This window comes from Nannobrachium achirus, assembly GCF_963921795.1.
Source record: "Nannobrachium achirus genome assembly, chromosome: 17".
NCBI lineage: Eukaryota > Metazoa > Chordata > Actinopteri > Myctophiformes > Myctophidae > Nannobrachium > Nannobrachium achirus.
This window is the reverse complement of record NC_137824.1, coordinates 53,353,540-53,372,411: the sequence shown is the minus strand read 5'-3', so window position 1 is coordinate 53,372,411 and position 18,872 is coordinate 53,353,540. Positions and strand designations below refer to the sequence as shown.

Genomic DNA, 18,872 nt, shown 5'->3' with positions numbered 1-18,872 from the left:
GAATTAAACAACTGGACCAGGTGGGATGAGGAATGAGAAACACTCATATGTTGAGTAAGGTGCCCATGGGCAAGACTGCTCAGTGCACAGCAGCAGAAGATTGTGGTTGAACCATAGACTGTAAAAAATATGGACAGTGGAAAGCCATTGGTTTTTATGCTGCACAGATGAAGCTTTCTTTGGCCGTTGTATGGGTGCCATCATTGTTTTAATAGTACCCAAGGAACGCTATTGGCTGCCAACGGTCACTTGCAACTGCAGGGATACATGGGACATTGTCTTGAGCTTGCCGAAAATAAAGCACACAAAGAAGAATCATCACAAGCCCCCTCCTACAGCATACCCTGCTATAACATCAAATATAACATAAATTGGACCACATTTTCACAAAACGCAAATCCTGGTAATTGAAACGAGGCTTTAAACTAGCAACAGGAACCATAAAGTATTTATGACTGTTTATTAAGGTAAGAAAATCAAATGTAAAAGTTCGGAGGAAATGAATGGAATCAAATGGAGAACATGTTGCTTCTGGTACCAGAACAGTGCAACTAGCGGCCAATCATAGGGACTTTTTGTTCCTTGTTTGCTTCATTTTAAATCGGGACAACTACAACCCTGGGTTGAATGGAGCTCTATTGTGTGAATTAGTTTAACTCTAAATGTGATCCAGCACAATATTTTAAAGAGGGAATTGTTGCCTATAAAGACCAAGGTTAAAGTGGCTTATAGGGTTATGGAACGAGACACTCACCTGTGTCGGGGTCCTTGGCATATAGGACGGCGACGGGGGTTCGAACCGTCGTGTTGTCGAACACAGAGATGTCGTAGTGGCTGGCGGAGAACCGTGGGGCGTTGTCGTTCATGTCCAGGATCATCAGCATGATGTCCGCCTGGCAGGAACGCCCCCCGCCGTCCGTGGCCTTGGCCACCAGGTTGTACTCCCCCTCCCTCTCCCTCTCCCGGTCCAACACAGCCAGCGTGAACAGCTCACCTGGAGCAGGTGTGATAAGATAAAGACAATATGGAACACAATGGCTTGTGAGCAGGGACGTGCAGAGAATGTTAGAGAGGCAGGGGCTGACATTTCTAAAAGGACCTTTTGGTGAAAATATTGAAAATAGCAGCGCTGCGCGTTGTGAGCTTGGAGGTCGGCTATCTTCAGTACTTGATACCACACAAAACTAAGCATAAAAAAGGCAATACTGGAGATGTGGTGTAACGCCATGGATTTCTACACAGAGAGTAATTCTTTCAACATAAGATGCTGCATTCAAGTTCAGGAGAGTTTGAACAAGGCAATTCTCTTGAATGCTGCCTTCATGTATGGCATGAAAAGAGGGCATTTGCATTTCTTTCACCACGGTTTCTGAAAACTGCATTCATGGTCTGGAGAGGGCACTTTTTACAGACGGATAAAAGGGTCTATGTGTGCACGTGCCTGCATGTGAGACTTTAAGCCAGTGGTGTCACACAAACAAAGGAGACAGAGCACACACCAATATTATGGAAGTGCTGACCACCATAACTTCAAACCCTGTTTAAAATAAGGAAGACACACAGCTTGTACATGTAGCTACAACGCAAAAATACCCTTTTTGTTTTAATTAAAGGGCACAAACAACTAACGTTTTGACGTGGAGCAACCCCTCTACGTATTGTCATTTCTCCACCATGGTGGATGTAACATTATTATTATTAATATTATTATTATTAGACTCTTAGAGATATAAGGTATGTTCTTTGTTTTGTCAGGAAGAAAGAGGCGATAACATCAGTCACGTTCATCATAACGACCGTCAGCCACTCTGCAATCATCCTGTGACAGGCCTCTGTTTCGTTACAATAGCATGGTGACGTTTACAGTAAATGGAGGCCAATGGGTCTGGAAAAATGCATAGAGCAGACAAGTGTGTCTAAGATGAGATACTGCACCAATATGCGCCGCACAGCATGTCAGTACGACAGGCAAGGCAAGGCAATCTTATCTGTGTCGCACATTTCAACAACACGGCAATTCAATGGGCTTTACACAGAACATCAAGCAACGGAAATACAATTATACAATGACATTAGCATGCATAAAACAGAAGATGATTGATGAACATGAGCAGACATGAGCCATTACAGAAATGGTGAATGGAAGGGGGAGGTAGACTAAAGGAATGACAATCTGTATTGTTAATGCGTTATGTGACTGTAATACTTGAGAGAGCAACAAAAAATTGCAACAAAAGCAGAGGTGCACTGCAATGGCAATATAGGATGCCCACTGGAATTCAAGCAAAGACTAATCTGTTTTCATATTTGTCATTCAGCGCCCTCCCATACCTTAGTTTAGGGCAGTGGTTCCCAACCCTTTCAGGCCGCCAACCCCCCAAATAATCATATTTTAACTTGGGACCTCCCCACCCTGACGAGCATAAGAGTTTACAGGCACGGTTCTATTGTGAAAATAGCTGGCCAAACATTTGGCCATTGTTTTATTTGTCATTTTAGAGGTATTAAAACTCCTTAAATTGTCGCTTTAGAAATGTGCAGATACCCTCTATACACTTAAACGTTATGCTACGTTTCCTGTTCAGTGAGAAAACAATGTTGCACATTAAGTTAATCATCCGGGGACCCCCCGAAATCATTTGGGGACCCCCATGGGGGTCCCGACCCACAGGTTGAGAACCACTGGTTTAGGGTTACCCCGCGGAAAATCTAAACATACCCAAACCTGGGTAATATGATAGGATCGGGGGGGAAAAAAAGACCTGCAAGATGGAAAATGCGATTGGCTGACAATCATGAAAAAGAAGGGCGACGACGGCGCTTATGACACAGAAGTATGATGGATGAAGGTGAAGTGGAGGAAGTACACTTGGAAATGGGAAAAATGGCAAAAGAAAACGCGCCGCCACTTACTGCAGCTCAGGGCGCTCTCGTTCTCTCAACAGCTAACAGGCAGGGGCGTCACAAGGGTTAGGAAAGTGGGACTGAGTTACTGGGGCCCAAGGTGGAGGGGCCCTAGTAACTTTATCTATTGAAAAATAGCAGATATACAAGCTCACAGCGCGGCACCGAGTGCCGCACTGCGAGCTTGTAGATCTGCTATTTTTGAAAAGTTGTGAAAATGTGTGAAAATCTTTGAATATATGTATTTTTTTAAAGCAAACATTTCTAACTCAAATTTTGCTTCTGGGGGTCCCTACTCCCTGGAACTAAATATTTTGAGATCGGGGTCCGTGGCCAAATACATATCATCTTGGGGGTCCTTGACATAGGTTTCTTGCACACATTTTCACGATTGTTCAAAAATAGCATATATACAAGCTCGCAGTGCGGCACTCGGTGCCGCGCTGTGAGCTTGTATCTGCTATTTTTCAATAGTTAACATTCATGGGGGGCCCGCAGTGAATCCTTGTACCCAGGGCCCAGAATTTGGTGTGACGTCCCTGGCTACAGGCCACAGGTATTTGTTCAAGCATTAACGCTATCTCCAACTCAAACAAACAAGCTGAGCTCAACGTAGCGGGGGCGGCTTGTGTTTTGACCCCAAACAGACAGCGTTATTACCTGTCTTCTGGTTGAGATGGAACTTGTCGGCGTGGGGCCCGTGGAGGGTGTAGGAGACCTGGCCGTTGGCGCCCGTGTCTGGGTCAGACGCAGACACCTTCAGAATGAACTGGTTGGAAGGCGAGTTCTCCATCACCACTTCTGTGTACACCAACTGCAAACACACGTGGGAAAGCAATAATAACTGTGAGGTGCTTTTGCTTTGCCGGAGTGTTTCACATTTTCAATGCTTTCTACTCCACTACATCTAATCTCAAAGGAACATAATATCGTCACTCTTGGGCAGAAACCTCGTATCTCCAAGTTTCAAAAATAGTATGCTCTTTCGTAAATTAAAGCCCTACTTCATCATACAAGAGTGTTGCACAGAAGTAGTGAAAATAGCAGATCTACAAGCACACAACGCCTCGCGGTGCGAGGCGTTGTGTGCTTGTAGATCGGCTGTTTTCACTAGTTTAAATCATTTTAAAATGATAATTACAAAACAAATGGTTTTGCACATACAAGGTTTCCACCTGACAACAACAATATTGTACCTTTACTCCATTACACTTATTTGAAAACTTTAGTTACTAGTTACTGATTATCCAACTTTTACTTCTACTTTACCTCTACAGTACATTGCAGTATTGATACTTTTATTTAAAGTAGGACTGTCATCTAAAGGGGTACTGTCACTTTAAAAAGTAATCTTAAAATATTAGTAAATATGTTTTATGATGTCATTGTGAGAATGCGCAATTATAAGCCAATCACATTAATTGACTGTACTTAGAATACTTACTGTACTGGTCAGCTGTTGTTGGGGGGCGAGGGGCAGATTACACTGTGACATGAGTTTCAGACTATTTCAGAGCGTTTTCAGAGAGACCACGAGACCTATTGTATCATACTATTATAATTTTGGGGAGTGTCAGCGAGCCTTTAAATAAAGAATGTGAATAGCATTTCCACCACAGCCTTCTGATCATAGCACAGTTTCAACACTGGTCAGCTTTGGTGCCTCATGTCATGTCATCGGCCAACTTGTGACCAGAACTCACCTGCTCGCAGATGGGACTGTTGTCGTTGACGTCCAGCACGTGAACCTCCACGGTGGCCGGAGACTGGAACTTCCCGTCCGTGGCCGTGACCGTCAGGATGTACCTGTCTTTGACCTCGCGGTCCAGGGCCTCCTTCAGGATCAGCCCCCACTCGCCCTCGTCCTCCTGCACGATGGCAAACTGGCCCAGAGGGTCTCCGTCTGCCAGGGGCGTCACAAGGGGGTTACTAGGGCCCAATGTGGAGGGGCCTTAAAGGAGTAGTTCGCCCTCCAAATGACTTTTTTTCTATTGATTAGTCACGCCATGGAGACTAGAGTTCAATAATATTTTTAGTTTTTTTGTCACATTCCTAAGACAAAAATGTGATAACAATACATTTACCCACAATCGTTCTGGATGGTCCGGAATCAATGGGGGTAAATTTACTCGAATCAAATTTTTGTCTTAGGAATGTGACAAAAACCAAAAAACATTATTGAACTCTACTCTCCATGGCATGAGTAATCAATAGAAAAAAAGTCATTTTGGGGGTGAACTACTCCTTTAATTATTTTATACTTTAGCTATTGAAAAATAGCAGATATACAACCTCGCAGCGCGGCTGCAAGCTTGTAGATCTGCTATTTTTGAAAAGTCGTGAAAATGTGCGCAAATCTTTGAATAATATGTATTTTTTAAGCGAAGATTTGTAACTCAAATTTTGCTTCTGGGGTTGTCCCCGGAACTAAACATTTTGAGATGGGGGTCCGTGGCCAAATACATATCATTTTGGGGGTCCTTCACATGAAAAGGTTTGAGCACCACTAACACAGAAACATAGGTTTTTCGAAAAAATACCTTAGAAGGATTTGAAATATTCAAAGATTCCGAGATTTTTAAAAATAGCAGATCTGCAAGGTCGCAGCGCGGCACTGAGCTTGTATATCTGCTATTTTTCAATAGTTTAAGCACAGAATGTGAGTGAATCCTTGTACCCAGGGCCCAGAATTTGGTGCGACACCCCCTGGCTCCACTGGAAATAGCTTGTCGGCCGGCTATTTTCAGTCTCAACACAAGACACGGACATACGAAGAAGACAGTATAGGTCGAGCTGAAAACGCTGCACTTTTCATTCATTTGGGAGATCCAGCAGTGAGCGAATGCTTCTGTTACAGAAATGCCACGATTCATAGGACTCACTTCAGTTGCACAGCTTCGCACTTCAGGAGCTGCTGATTACAACTACCGGAATCTCGTACTGTTAAACCGCTGTCATTGGGGGGCTAAACGCCTTGCTCAAGCACAGATCAATAGTAATCGCTGAGGGTAAAAGTTTTTCATTTATTTTCCTCATCTGTGCAGCATTTTCTCATCCACTCCGAGGGATTAAAACTGCTGAGCTTCTGGGAACAGTACAAACCCACGAATAAACCTCTCTAACAATACCTCCACTCCCACTACTGACCTGAATGTTTGTTTTTGAGGTACAGGCAGACATACAGATATACAGGGACGTGCAGAGAATGTTAGAGAGGCAGGGGATGACATTTCTAAAAGGGCATTTTGGTGAAAATATCGAAAATAGCCGCGCGTTGTGAGCTTGGAGGTTGGCTATTTTCGCTGCTTGCACACTGAACTAAGCATAATCAAATCAGTCCTGGAGATTTCTACACAGAGAGGGCAATTCTTTCAACATTAAGATTCAAGTTCAGGAGAGTTTGGACAAGAGAATTATTCTTGAATGCTGCCGTCAAGTAGGGCATGGAAATGGGGCATTTGCATTTCTTTCACCACAGTAAAAACGGTATTCTGACATGGTCTGGAGAGGTCACTTTTTACAGACGGCTAATAGGGCAGGGGCTCAAGCCCCCTTTGATGTCTATGTGTGCACGTGCCTGCAGATATACATAGATACAGTAACTAGTTAGCTAGCTAGCAGGACGGATAAAAACTGCATTTTCACAGACTGTAGATCCAGTCATAACGACAGGTCCTGTCAGAACACCAAAACAGACTTTCAAACAAAAACACACAAAGCAGCACAAGCAAAAAGATGAGGTCATAGCCATACAAACCAATGCAAATAATCCTCCATTTGGACATTACAAAAGAGATGTTTTTATAAGCAAAAGCTGACTCCATTAGCGGCTTCGGGACTTTGGTGTCTGAAGAAAAACCCAGGATTCATGTGCATTCAGATTTGTTGTTGTTTTTGGCTCTAGATGGTTGAGTTGGTATCCTTGGCGCTGCCACCAAGCTGCCAGTTAGCCTGAGTTTGTGATTTTAAGGATGTAGTTTAATTAAGGTTTCTGATAAACAGAGGAACAATTCTTCAGTTACTATGGAAGACACAAATGTACTGTAGTCGTAGGCCAGCGGTTCCCAAACCTTTTAGGTTGCGAACTTGCGACCCAAAAGAGAGATGACACATTTGCCCGGGACGCAAGCTAGTGAAAATAGCAGATCTACAAGTGCTTCGCACCACATTGCGAGCTTGTATAGATCGACTATTTTCACTACTTCTTAATTGCGACCGTCGCAAGTCACTATGAAAACCTCCACCGGCTGTCTGTCAGTCCCTCCATCAGTCAGTCTGTCTGTCACGTCACGTCACGCCACGTCACGTCACGTCACGTCACGTCACGTCACGTCACGTCACGTCACGTCACGTCACGTCACGTCACACTTTTGGCCCTACTCTTATTATATCTCCGGCACCGTTGCCCCTATCCATGCCAAACTTGGCACACACACTCCTTGGCTGGCAAACCACAACCTCCGCCCCTGATTTCTCACATGCCCCTCTTCTAGCGCCACCATGAGGTTGCTACGGCCAATTTGTGTATCTCCCGTTTAGGGATTCTTACTGGTTATTATAATTTTTTATTTATGGAATTTCTTAGATTGGTTTGTTTGTTAGTTTTAAAATATATTTATATATCTTATATATCTTTTTTTTTTAATGTAGGAAAAGAAAATGAGATTTTTATTCGAGTACATAAAAATTGGTCTGTGACCCACAAATGGGAACAGGGTTCCCACACATTTTTACCAATTAATTTCCCAAACTTTTCCCCAAATTTTCCAGAATATTTAACCCAATTTCCAGGACTATATAACAATAATTCAGCTAAATAACAGGTCGCTTACTCCTATGCGCAATGCCCAAAGACAGGTAGTGTATTGCCAGTGGTTCTCAACCTTTTCAGGCCGTGACCCCCGAAATAATCATACTGTATTTGAACTGGGGACCCCCACCCTGACGAGCACTAAGAGTTGAGGAATTTTGTATAACACGGTTTTATAGTGAAAATAGCAGATCTACATGCTCACAACGCCTCGCGTTGCGAGGCGTTGTGAGCATGTAGATCTGCTATTTTCACAATGTCTGCCTCTAATATTTGACAATTTGGCGAATGTTTAATTTGTCATTTCAGAGGTATTAACATGACAATGCATAGCTATTTTTTCCAGGACCTTCCAGGACCCTTGATCAATTCCAAAACTTTTCCAGTACTGGAAAAATATTTTTCTAATTTCAAAATATTTCCAGGAATTTCATGACCGTGGGAACCCTGGTAGGGTGAACAAACACACACACACACAGTGCCACACCCACCTGTGATGTAACAGGTGACCAGGCGGTTCTCCAGCGCCACGTCGGCGTCGGAGGTGGTCATGGAGACGATGACGTCGCCGGGCCAGCTGTTCTCGATCACCGAGCCGCGGTACGACGTCTCGTGGAAGCTGGGCGTGTTGTCGTTCTCGTCCGTCACGGTCACCTCCACCACCACCGACGACGAGAGCCTGGTGTCCCCCCCGCGGTCCCAGGCCACCACCTGGAAGCGGTACAGCCGCTGCTCCTCGCAGTCCGTGACGCGCACCGTTGTTATCCAGCCGTCCTCCGCGTCGATGGCGAACACGTCGGCGACGTTCTCGCCGGCGGCGTCGCCGGGGAGCGGCTCCAAGCTGTAGGTCACCTGGCCGTTCACGTCGGCGTCCGCGTCGTTGGCGGTGACCTGCGGGGAGAGGGACGACATTTGGCTTTTGGCAAAGGCTCTGGCTTTTGGAGATAAGATGGATATATACTGTAGAGGCACTGTGCATCGCACACAGTCCTACTGAACTGGTTGTTCATTGTTGGTTATGTTTGCGTTTGAGGTTTAAGGTTTAGGCGGTAATGTTCAGCCTACGGTCTGCTAATAAATACATAGATAATTTGTTTTTAGTTTTCTTGTTTTTGATCTCCTTTACCTTCTTCTTCCCTTTTTTTTCAATGGAAATAACGATACGATGGGAACTATGCACAGAAACAAATGTAACTCTGTTTTTTTAACTTCCATAAGCCTGTGATGTGACAATAAAGCTGGATGTCTTTGTTCTTTACATTCTGTAGGGAAAGTCTAGGGTTTGGTTGTCTGTTCACTGACTTTCACTCAGACTCAGCCCACTTTCCTGCTCTTCTTAGGCTTCCTACACACAGTAAAGTCATCTGCCCTCTCCTTGTAATAGGGGAATAAGGGAGGAGAGTGGAATCCAATTCATTCCCTATGGAAGTCATATGGTTTCAAGCCTCTTCCAAGCCTCTTGGCTTAAAGCAACGACGCCCTACCCCAAGAGGCATGAAACCATGTGACTTGCATAGGGAATTAATTGGATTCCACTCTCCCCCCTCATTCCCCTAGGACAAGGAAAGGGTACATCACTCTTTAGTGTGAATGCAGCCTTACCACATTCCTTACCTATTCTCCCTCCCTCACTCATCTCCCGCTTGCTCCCTCCTTCTCTGCTTCCCTCCATTCACTCCTTCCTTCCAACCCATGCTCTCTCTCTCATTCCCCTAACTACTAACATGCTCGCCATTCTCTCCCTCCCTCACCTGTATGACGGTGGTCCCGGCAGGCATGTTCTCGGCCAGGAAAGCCCTGTAGGGGCTGGCCTCGAACACCGGCTCGTTGTCGTTCACGTCCTGGACCTGGATGCTGACGGACACCAGCGAGGCCACGTCCGTCCCGTTGTGGTTCCCCTGGGCGATCACGTCGATCTGGTACCACTTGGTCTTCTCGTGGTCCATGGTCTTCTGGACCAGCAGCGTCCCGCTCTCCTTGTCCAGGCTGAACACCCTGTCCTGGTTGCTCTCCACCGTGTTGCCGTCCACCAGGCTGTAGATGAGCGGCGTGTCCGAGTCGGCCCTCACCGAGCCGATCTCCGTGCCGACCGCCACGTCCTCGGACGCCGTGAAGGAGTACAGGGGCTCGGAGAACTTCGGGAGGGGGACCTCGGGCGGGACCACCTTGACCTGAACGTAGGGGCGCAACGATACATTTTAACAACGATAGGATACGCATCACGATACATGGTCTACGATACGATACATGGACGATATTGGTTAATTCATGGTGATACGATACGATTCGATTCAATGATTTAAAATCGATGAAGTAACTATTTAGCAAAGAAATTAAATCTGTGTGAAACGTGTCAATAGTACATGTTTTTTAAGGGAAACATCTTTTGTTATGGATATAAACACTTTGATTCTCTAGCAAATACATGGACATTATATTTCAACACATATGGACAAACCCACCTTGATATGATCACAGAGATTACACACATTTATCGATAGACCAAGAGTAGCTATATGGAATGGAAAGGTAATTAGACCCCTCTTTTTAATGTTCCTTCTTAAAGGAGTAGTTCACCCCCAAAATGACTTTTTTTCTATTGATTACTCATGCCATGGAGTTCAATAATATTTTTATTTTTTTGTCACATTCCTAAGACAAAAATTTGATTCAAGTAAATTTACCCCCATTGATTCCGGATGGGGACCCGTTTCGAAACGGGTCCCCATCCGGAACGAATGGGGGTAAATTTATTGTTATCACATTTTTGTCTTAGGAATGCGACAAAAAACTAAACATATTATTGAACTCTAGTCTCCATGGCGTGACTAATCGATAGAAAAAAAGTCATTTTGGGGGTGAACTAATCCTTTAAAATTGCTAAATACAAGGCACAAATACTAGTTTATTAAATCCTTAGTAAATTCAGTTACGATATCGTTACACCCCTACCTGAACGGGAACCGTGGTGTTCCTGAAGGGCAGGCCTCCGTCGCGTGCCTTGACCTTGAAGTTGAAGATCTTGTTCTCCATGCCGGCCAGGCTCTCCTTGACCGACACCACGCCGGTGAACGGGTTGATCTCGATGACGTCCTCCGTGACCTCCACCTCGTCCACGGTGTACGTCACGTCGGCGTTCTTGCCCTCGTCGGCGTCGTACGCCACGATCTGGATCACGGGCGAGCCTTTGTTCACCGTCGACTGGATGGCGACGTGGTACTCCGTCGCCTTGAACTGGGGAGCGTTGTCGTTCTCGTCCGTGAGGATGATCTTGACCGTGCAGAACGCCACTCTCCCTCCGCCGTCTTTGGCCATCACTTTGATGGCGATGACTCTCTGAGTTGGGTTTTCCCTGTCCAGAGGCCGGGTCGTGATTATTTGCCCGTTGTCGTCGATGGCGAATGTCTCGTCGGCCAGTTTGTTTATGATGGTGTAGTCCACGCTACCGTATGGACCGTCGTCTGGGTCTATGGCGGCCAGTCGGATGACTCGGGTTCCGGCGTCTGCGTTCTCGGCCAGCTCCGCTTCGTAGATGCTCTGCTTGAAGTGGGGGCTGTGTCTGTTGCTGCCCATCATGTCTATGTTCACCGGGGCCGTGTTCTGGAACACTCCGTCGGAAACCGCCACCGTCAGGTTATAGTAGGGATCCAGGTTCCTCTTGCACACGTTGGAGAACGAGATGATCCCCGACGATTCGTTGATGTTGAAATACCTGCCGTCGTTCCCCGAGAGAATCTTATACTGGAGGTTGTTCAGGTCCTTGGTGTCGGGGTCTGAGGCTTGGATTTTGATGACTATGTGGCCACATTTTGCCATTTCGTCCAGTGTGGCTTGGTATTGGGGTTCCATGAAGTTCGGTGGGTTGTCATTTACGTCGGTGACGTTTACGACGACATAGGCCTCGGCGCTGAGTGGGGCTGTTCCGTTGTCCGTGACCCGGAGTTTCAAATTAAAGTGCTTGTGCATTTCGTGATCCAGCACCCGTGTTGTGACAATCAATCCACTCTGGGGGTCGATCTCAAAGAAATCGGTTTCGTTCACCTCTGTTTTCACTATCTGGAACGTCAGTTCTTTGTTTCTCCCCGAGTCCTTATCTGACGCAGATAGCTGTATGACGGAAGTGCCCACGGGAAGTCCCTCCGGTAGGTCCACCGTTTGAGTCAGGTTTGAGAAAACAGGGGCATTGTCGTTCACATCCTCCACTTCGATTTCAACTGTGGCCTCAGAGAAGGCTCCGGTCACAGAGTCAGTGGCCCGCACTGTTAAAACGTGCATGAACTCGCTCTCATAGTCCAAGGGGTTAATGACGGTCAGCACCCCCGATTTGAAGTCAATGTGAAAATGCTTCGACGCGTTCTCCTCCTGGAGGTTGTAAATGAGCCGGTATCCCTCCGGGTTCCTCGCCTGGACGTGCAAAATGGTGGTGAAAGGGGGCACGTTTTCGGGGACCTTGAGCGGGTAGAGCAGCGTCTGGAACACCGGGTTGGTTCGGTTTCTCACTTGGATGCTGAGTTGTGCCGAAGTGGTCAGGCTGGGATTACCCTCGTCTGTAGCCAGAACGGTCAACACGTACCTGCTCAGGGCCTCAAAGTCCAGAGGCCTTTGGAGGGACACGTCGCCGACATAGGGGTCGATCCTGAAAAGATCATAATCCTCCTCTAGTAAGTACATGATCGACGCGCTCTCGGCCACGTCGCTGTCACTCGCCGTCACTTGGTACAAAACATCTCCAGGCTCGGAATCTTCATTGATCATCATGAAAAATGGCAGGTTGAGAAACTGCGGGGGGCTGTCGTTGACGTCGTCTATGTAGACCTTAACCTGGGTCACGGCTCTCCTTTGGGGCGTCCGCGTGTCTCTCACCTCCACCATGACGTCGTACACGTCCTGCTCCTCTCGGTCAAAAGGAACGCCAGTGGTTTCCAGAACGCCTGATGTCTGGGATATGGCAAACCTGCCCATGGGGTTCAGGACGGAGTACACCAGAGGCTCGTTCAGGTAGCTGCCCTTGGCTCGGAGCGCCGCTAAGGTTTTGACCGAGCTGAGGTTCTCCACGACGCTGGCCGAGTACACTTTCAGCTCGAACCTGAGATCGCTCGCGGTCGCGTTGGTGATGTTCATCCTGACGACAGCCGTGTCCTTGTAGAGGCCGTCGGAGGCTTTGACAAGCAGCTGGTGAACGGACATGAACTCAGGGAAGTTGTTCACGGTGATGACACCGGTGTCGGGGTGAATCGAAAACTCGTTGTGTAGGTTCCCCTCGATGATGCTGTATGACACTGTCGAGTCGGCATCGTGTGCCGTCACACGCACGACCTCTGTACCTTGAACTGCTGGGAAGAAGACAGAGGGCTCATAAACAGGCACAGCAAATATCGGCGGGCAGTCGTTGAGATCCAAGATGCGGATGGTGACTTTCGCGGGCTCTGCCGCGTACAGCCAGGGCTCCCCCGAGTCCCTCACCTGAACGGTGAAGTGATACTCGGACTTGCCCTCGAAGTCGACAGGCGACACCAAAGAGAGGGTACCCATGTTCGAGTCTATCTTGAAGACCTGAAGGGCCTCCGGCTCCAGAATGTGATAGGCCAACAGAGAGTTTGAGTCTCTGTCCGCGTCCGAGGCTTGGATAACCAAAGGGGCGTTCCTCTCCCCCATCACCACGCTGTTTACATGAGCCGACTCGCTTATCTGTCCCACATACTCCCGCTGCTGAAAGACGGGCGCGTTATCGTTCTCGTCGATCACATAGACATGAACGACGGTCTCGGACGAGGCTCCCGTCGTGGTGAAGGCCGACACCCTGAGCTCGTAGGAGGGATACGTTTCAAAATCCAGCGGCTCTTGGATGGAGACGAGCCCAGTGTAGGAGTTGATGTAAAATGTCCCATGGGGGTCGCCTTTTCCGATGCTGTAGTGCACGGCGGAGGGGCTTGAGGCCGAAACTGTCACCAAGGGGGTCCCGGGCAGGCTCGATTCGCTGATCTCTGCAAAGTACTCTTCTGAGGGGAAGGTGGGCGGTGTTTGTTCAGAGCTGCGGACGTGGACGTTGACGGAGCAGAGGTCGCTGCGCTGAGGGAAGCCCTGGTCAGTGGCCTTCACCGTCAGGTGAAACTGGTCCTGGGGCTGGAGGTCCAGTGGTTTGGATAAACTGATGGATCCCAGCTCAGAGTCTATGGAGAAGATGTGGTCAATGTTCCCTGTGGGAGAAGAAAGAAAGTTATGTAGTTTTATCCTCTCAGAGAGTTTAGTTTAATTCCCTACAGCAGGGGTCTTCAACGTTTTCAGGCCAAGGACCCCTTAGTTGAGAGAGAGATGAAGCAGGGACCCCCACAACCTTTTCAAAGATCCCATATAGTTTCATCGTTTGACAGCACAATCATCAGTGTATTTTGGATTCATGTCAATTTGTGTTTTCAGATATTTAACCACTTGAACCATCAATACTTAATAAACTTGACCTTTCACTCTGTACTTAGTCTGCTCTTTTCCCCCTCTACACCAAACCTCTTTGCCAAAAATAGCCGATCTACAAGCTCACAATGCCTCGCAGCGCTATTTTTGGCTAAAGTTATGGACTTTATGGACACTAGAGTTCAAGTGGTTAAAATAAAAAAGGAGAAAAAAATGTTTCTATCACTCAAAGATTTGGAGGACCCCCTGTAGTAACTCTGAGGACCCCCTGTTGAAGACCCTTGCCCTACAGTTCAAGTTAAAAAAAAAAGGTTACCCAGGTCATGGTACTTACTGTAACTGTCAATACTATATATAATTGGGTAGAGAATGTTTTATTTAACCATTTCTGACCCACAAAGTCAAAGGGAGGGTTCCAAATCACTGAAATGAAAGTATCCATCATACATTAATTCACTTTAAGTTAAACATTTTCAAAGTCGCCCTTTTGAAACTCGGCTCAGACCCCCCGAAGAATAACGCACACAGAATCAGTGCAAATACAGAGGAGAAATCAACACATTTGTATCCACAGTATGGGAGCTCATGTTTTATCTGTTTTCATCAGGGCGTATTCTGGCTTGGCAGAGCTTGTTTTAAAGGGAAGTAGAGAGGAAGAGAACTCCCCGTTGTAATTTACAGCCTTCACTCAGTTGATTTGACAGAATTATTAAAGAGACGGCAAAAAAAAATATATATATGAGTGTATACATACTGTATAGTGTATACTGTATTTTACAATGGGCCGTCCGCTCTATGTAGCATTCTCATAACAGATAAAGACAGAAAAAGAGAACTAGTAAGGGGATATCTTCAGAAATAGTGTCAAATCCTGGAATAAATTCCTTACCAAAAAATGTCTTCACCAATGTGTCTAGTAACAAAGACTGGAATTCAGTTTCCCTAGCAGAATCCTTGATAGCTGCTGAAAGTTGGGGTCCCATTAAATTAACTATACAGGATAAAACACACCAAAATAAATATGCTTTATGTAGCATGTGAGGGGTCAAACTAGTTTTTTTTTTCATGATTCTGAATCCATTGCAAGCATTCGTTTTGCACAAAAAACATTCCTTGGGCTAAAAACAGACCCAGAAAATTATGGTTTAGTGACTTTTCACAGTTTTGTGGGAGCCGCCTTCAACCCAAGGAATGTTTTTCGTGTAAAACAAATGCTTGCAATGGATTTAGAATCATGAAAAACTCCTAGTTTGACCCCTCACATGCTACTTAAAGCATATTTATTGTCTCCACCAGCCGAAGGCTGGGAGAGAGTATGTTTTCCCCTCCGTCCGTCCGTCCGTGCGTCCGTCCGTCCGTGCGTCCGTCCGTCCGTCCGTCCGTTTGTCCGTTACTAGCTAATCTCCGGCGTCGTTGGCCCGGTCGCTGGCAAACTGTGCACACACACTCCCTCGATACCAATTCAGAACCTCTGCCCCAAATATTTCAAATGGGCCTGTTCTAGCGCCACCTGGAGGCCGACTTTTGCAAAACTAACTATTGCCAGTACTCCTACAGATTTTGTCCAAAAGTCACGCAAATCGTCAGACAGTATCTCTACAGTCATGTGATCGACATGGATGTGTCAGATTTTCCATATCCCATCCTGATTGGCTAAAACTGGCTTTCAAAGTTAGCAGGATTGGTCAGTTTTGAATAAAATGCCTGAAATCATGAACGCAGTGTGCGATTTTGGTGAAATTGTGCATGCACATTCCCAATAGGCAGAGGAATAAATGCCACTTAAATGTTTTCTAATTGTCCTCATGGTGGCGCTATAACAGGCCGATTCGTGTTTTTACCTATAACTCCACTGATCAGTGTACAACTTTGTATGTGCACTCCCTAGAGGCCAAGGAAAAACCTTTGCCCTGCTTTTTCATATCTGCCTTTTATAGCGCCACCTGGAGGCCGACTTGTGTAAAACACATTTTTTCCTATTATTCCTTGAGATTTTCTCCAAAAATCATGCAAATCAGTACACAGTATCTCTATAGTCATGTGATCAAGACAGATCTGTCCGATATTTCATATTCCATCCTAATTGGCTAACATTGGCTTCCAAAGTTTGCAGGATTGGTTCATTTTGAACAAAATCACTTAAATAATGAACACAGCTTGTGATTACAGAGAAATTCTGCACGCACATTCCCACTAGGTCAAGGAACAAATGCCACCATTTTCACATTGGCCTGTTATAGCGCCACCAGCAGGTCGACTTTTTCCAAAGACATTTTTGGAACAAAATGCCTCAAGTCATACAGGGTCACATAAGGCCAAAGAAGACATGGCACCCTTTTCACATTTACCGCCACCAGGACCTACTTTACCTGGTGGAGACCTGTGCTCGGAAGAGCACTGCTTCTAGTTTTGGTGTGTTTTTTTCCTGTATAGTTAAGTTAATAGGACCCCAACTTTCAGCAGCTGTCAAGGATTTTCCTAGGGAAACTGAATTTTTTGGTAAGGAATTTATTCCAGGACTTTTTAAGATATCCCCTTACTAAAGGTAAGAAGGAGAAAATACAACCTGAAAGCCAAAGCTGTAATTTCCATCACTACCTACCAGAGTGCAGGGAGTAGCTGACGTGAGCGTTGCTGCCCATGTCCTTGTCCAGGGCCTTCACCCTAAGGACCTCGGTCCCCTTGGGGGTCAGGCTGGAGACGCGGACCTCGTAGCGCGGGCTGAGGAAGGCGGGGGAGTGGTCGTTACAGTCCTCCACGTACACCACCGCCTTCACAAAGTTCCGCTTAACGGGGATTTCCTGGTCACGCACCTGAGGAAGGACGTGATAAGAGAAAGAACAAGTTCAACGTTTGTTTACGCGTGCGTGCGTGCCTGACTGTGCGTGCCTGTGCATGTACGTGTGCATGTGCGTGTGTCTATTTGTCATTGTGGACTGTGTAAAGTCTCTGGGTGAAGGAGACGACAGCGGAGAGGTTCTGCGGCGTAAAATAGATGACGAGAGCGTGGTTGGGCGTAGGAAGAGAAGTGGGTGGATTTAGAGAAGAGAAGAGTTCAGAGTCGTAAGTTTTAAGGGGCAATAAAGTGTGCGTGGTTTATTTATGGCAAGTGGACAAGGTGAATTTATCCCAACTCCACATGGGAAGATGGGGGGATAATGGGCAAAGGATCAGGGTGTGGTTGAATGCCCGAGGTACAATTTATGGTTCTGCAAGAAGTAAACTCTACCCCATTACGTCAGTTTCCTCACTGGATATTTCTCTGTCCTGATCAATTCTTATAATTGTGATCTCCTCTGACGGTCATTCTTTTTTCCAATATTTGTCTCTAGTCCCCAACGTTTCACATTCTGCAGCTCCAAATGTTTCCAACATTGTGTGGTTAGGGTATTCTAATAGTTGAGCAAAGTTCAGTATGTACCGCGTTGGTGCCTGTTGAGATTGGCACATTTTCTGGGGCAACCTTTCAAGATCACACATGTCACATGTGTCTTCTTCTTATTTTTTAGTTTTTTACTCTCAAAAAAGCACCTGCAATGTAGTGCATTTGAAACTGCATTGCAGTGCACATCATGGAGTGATCACTGCTTGCCTCCTGTGAATTGTTTTATTTTCATTTTATTTTTATTTCGTTGCTGAGTGAGGTCAGCAGACAAAAGTGAAATGAGTGAGATGAAAAAACCTGGGTGAAATCTGCCAATCTCAATAGGCACTAACGATATGTTGTATTTTTATACATGACTAGTAAAATCATACATTTAGCTAAGATGGGTTGACAATACAATACTACATTTGTAGGGCCATTCTCTCCACTCCTCTCAAACATAATCTCCTGCTCTACACAAGTACCTAACTGTTACCGTACCATGATAATGAGCGTATGAACGGAGATCTCCTCATAGTCCAGTTTCTCTGTGATGACCAGCACGGCGCTCTTGGGGTCGAGGTGGAAGTACTTGGTGCTGTCAGGGTGGAGGCTGCTGTGGATGGAGTAGACCAGCCTGCTGTTGATGTCTGCATCCTGGGCACTGATCTGCAGGATGTCCTTCCATGGGGCGGTGTCCTCCGGAACCCTCACCTACAGGTAGAGTACAGCATTATATTGACATTGTAGACCAGGGGTCTTCAACGTTTTCAGGCCAAGGACCCCTTAGTTGAGAGAGAGAGATGAAGCAGGGACCCCCACAACCTGTTCATAGATTCCATAAAGTTTCATTGTTTGACAGCACGATCATCAGTATATTTTGAATTCATGTCAATTTGTGTTTTCAGATATTTAACCACTTGAGACGTCATTACCTAATAAACTTGACCTTTTACTATGTACTTAGTCTGCTCTTTTCCTCCTCTACACCAAACCTCTGCCGAAAATAGCCGATATTATAACTGTTAGCCGGCTATTTTTGGCTAACAGTTCTCAGAATATGGACACTAGGGTTCAAGTGGTTAATATAAAAAGGATTGGAAGATTTGGAGGACCCCCTAGTTATCTACAAGCTCACAATGTGTTGTGATGTGCCACACTGTGAGCTTGTAGATCAACTACTTTTGAATAGTTGAACTGAAGTATAAAATAGTGCTAAAGAGGTTAATGCATTTTTCGTCAAATAATAATTGTAACGGAGTAAAACATAAAATATTTTCCTCTGAGACGTATTGGAATAGAAGTTTAAAGTATTATGTAAAAAAGGAAATACTCAAATAAATGTACTTCAAAATTGTACCTAGTACAGTAAGTACAGTACTT

At 45.9% G+C, this 18,872-nt stretch overlaps 1 protein-coding gene across 1 annotated transcript in view; it reads right to left on the bottom strand.

Moving 5' to 3' along the window:
- The window catches only part of fat2 (FAT atypical cadherin 2), a gene marked incomplete at both ends in the record, with an annotated part of 123,233 nt that overhangs the window by 66,592 nt on the left and 37,769 nt on the right, over positions 1–18,872 (bottom strand). The window contains 8 exons of the mRNA XM_080746806.1: positions 755–994; positions 3,565–3,718; positions 4,608–4,807; positions 8,206–8,605; positions 9,466–9,885; positions 10,667–13,911; positions 16,728–16,938; positions 17,991–18,203. Of these exons, the coding sequence (XP_080602932.1) occupies positions 755–994; positions 3,565–3,718; positions 4,608–4,807; positions 8,206–8,605; positions 9,466–9,885; positions 10,667–13,911; positions 16,728–16,938; positions 17,991–18,203 (5,083 nt within the window). The remainder of the gene's footprint in view (positions 1–754; positions 995–3,564; positions 3,719–4,607; positions 4,808–8,205; positions 8,606–9,465; positions 9,886–10,666; positions 13,912–16,727; positions 16,939–17,990; positions 18,204–18,872) is intronic.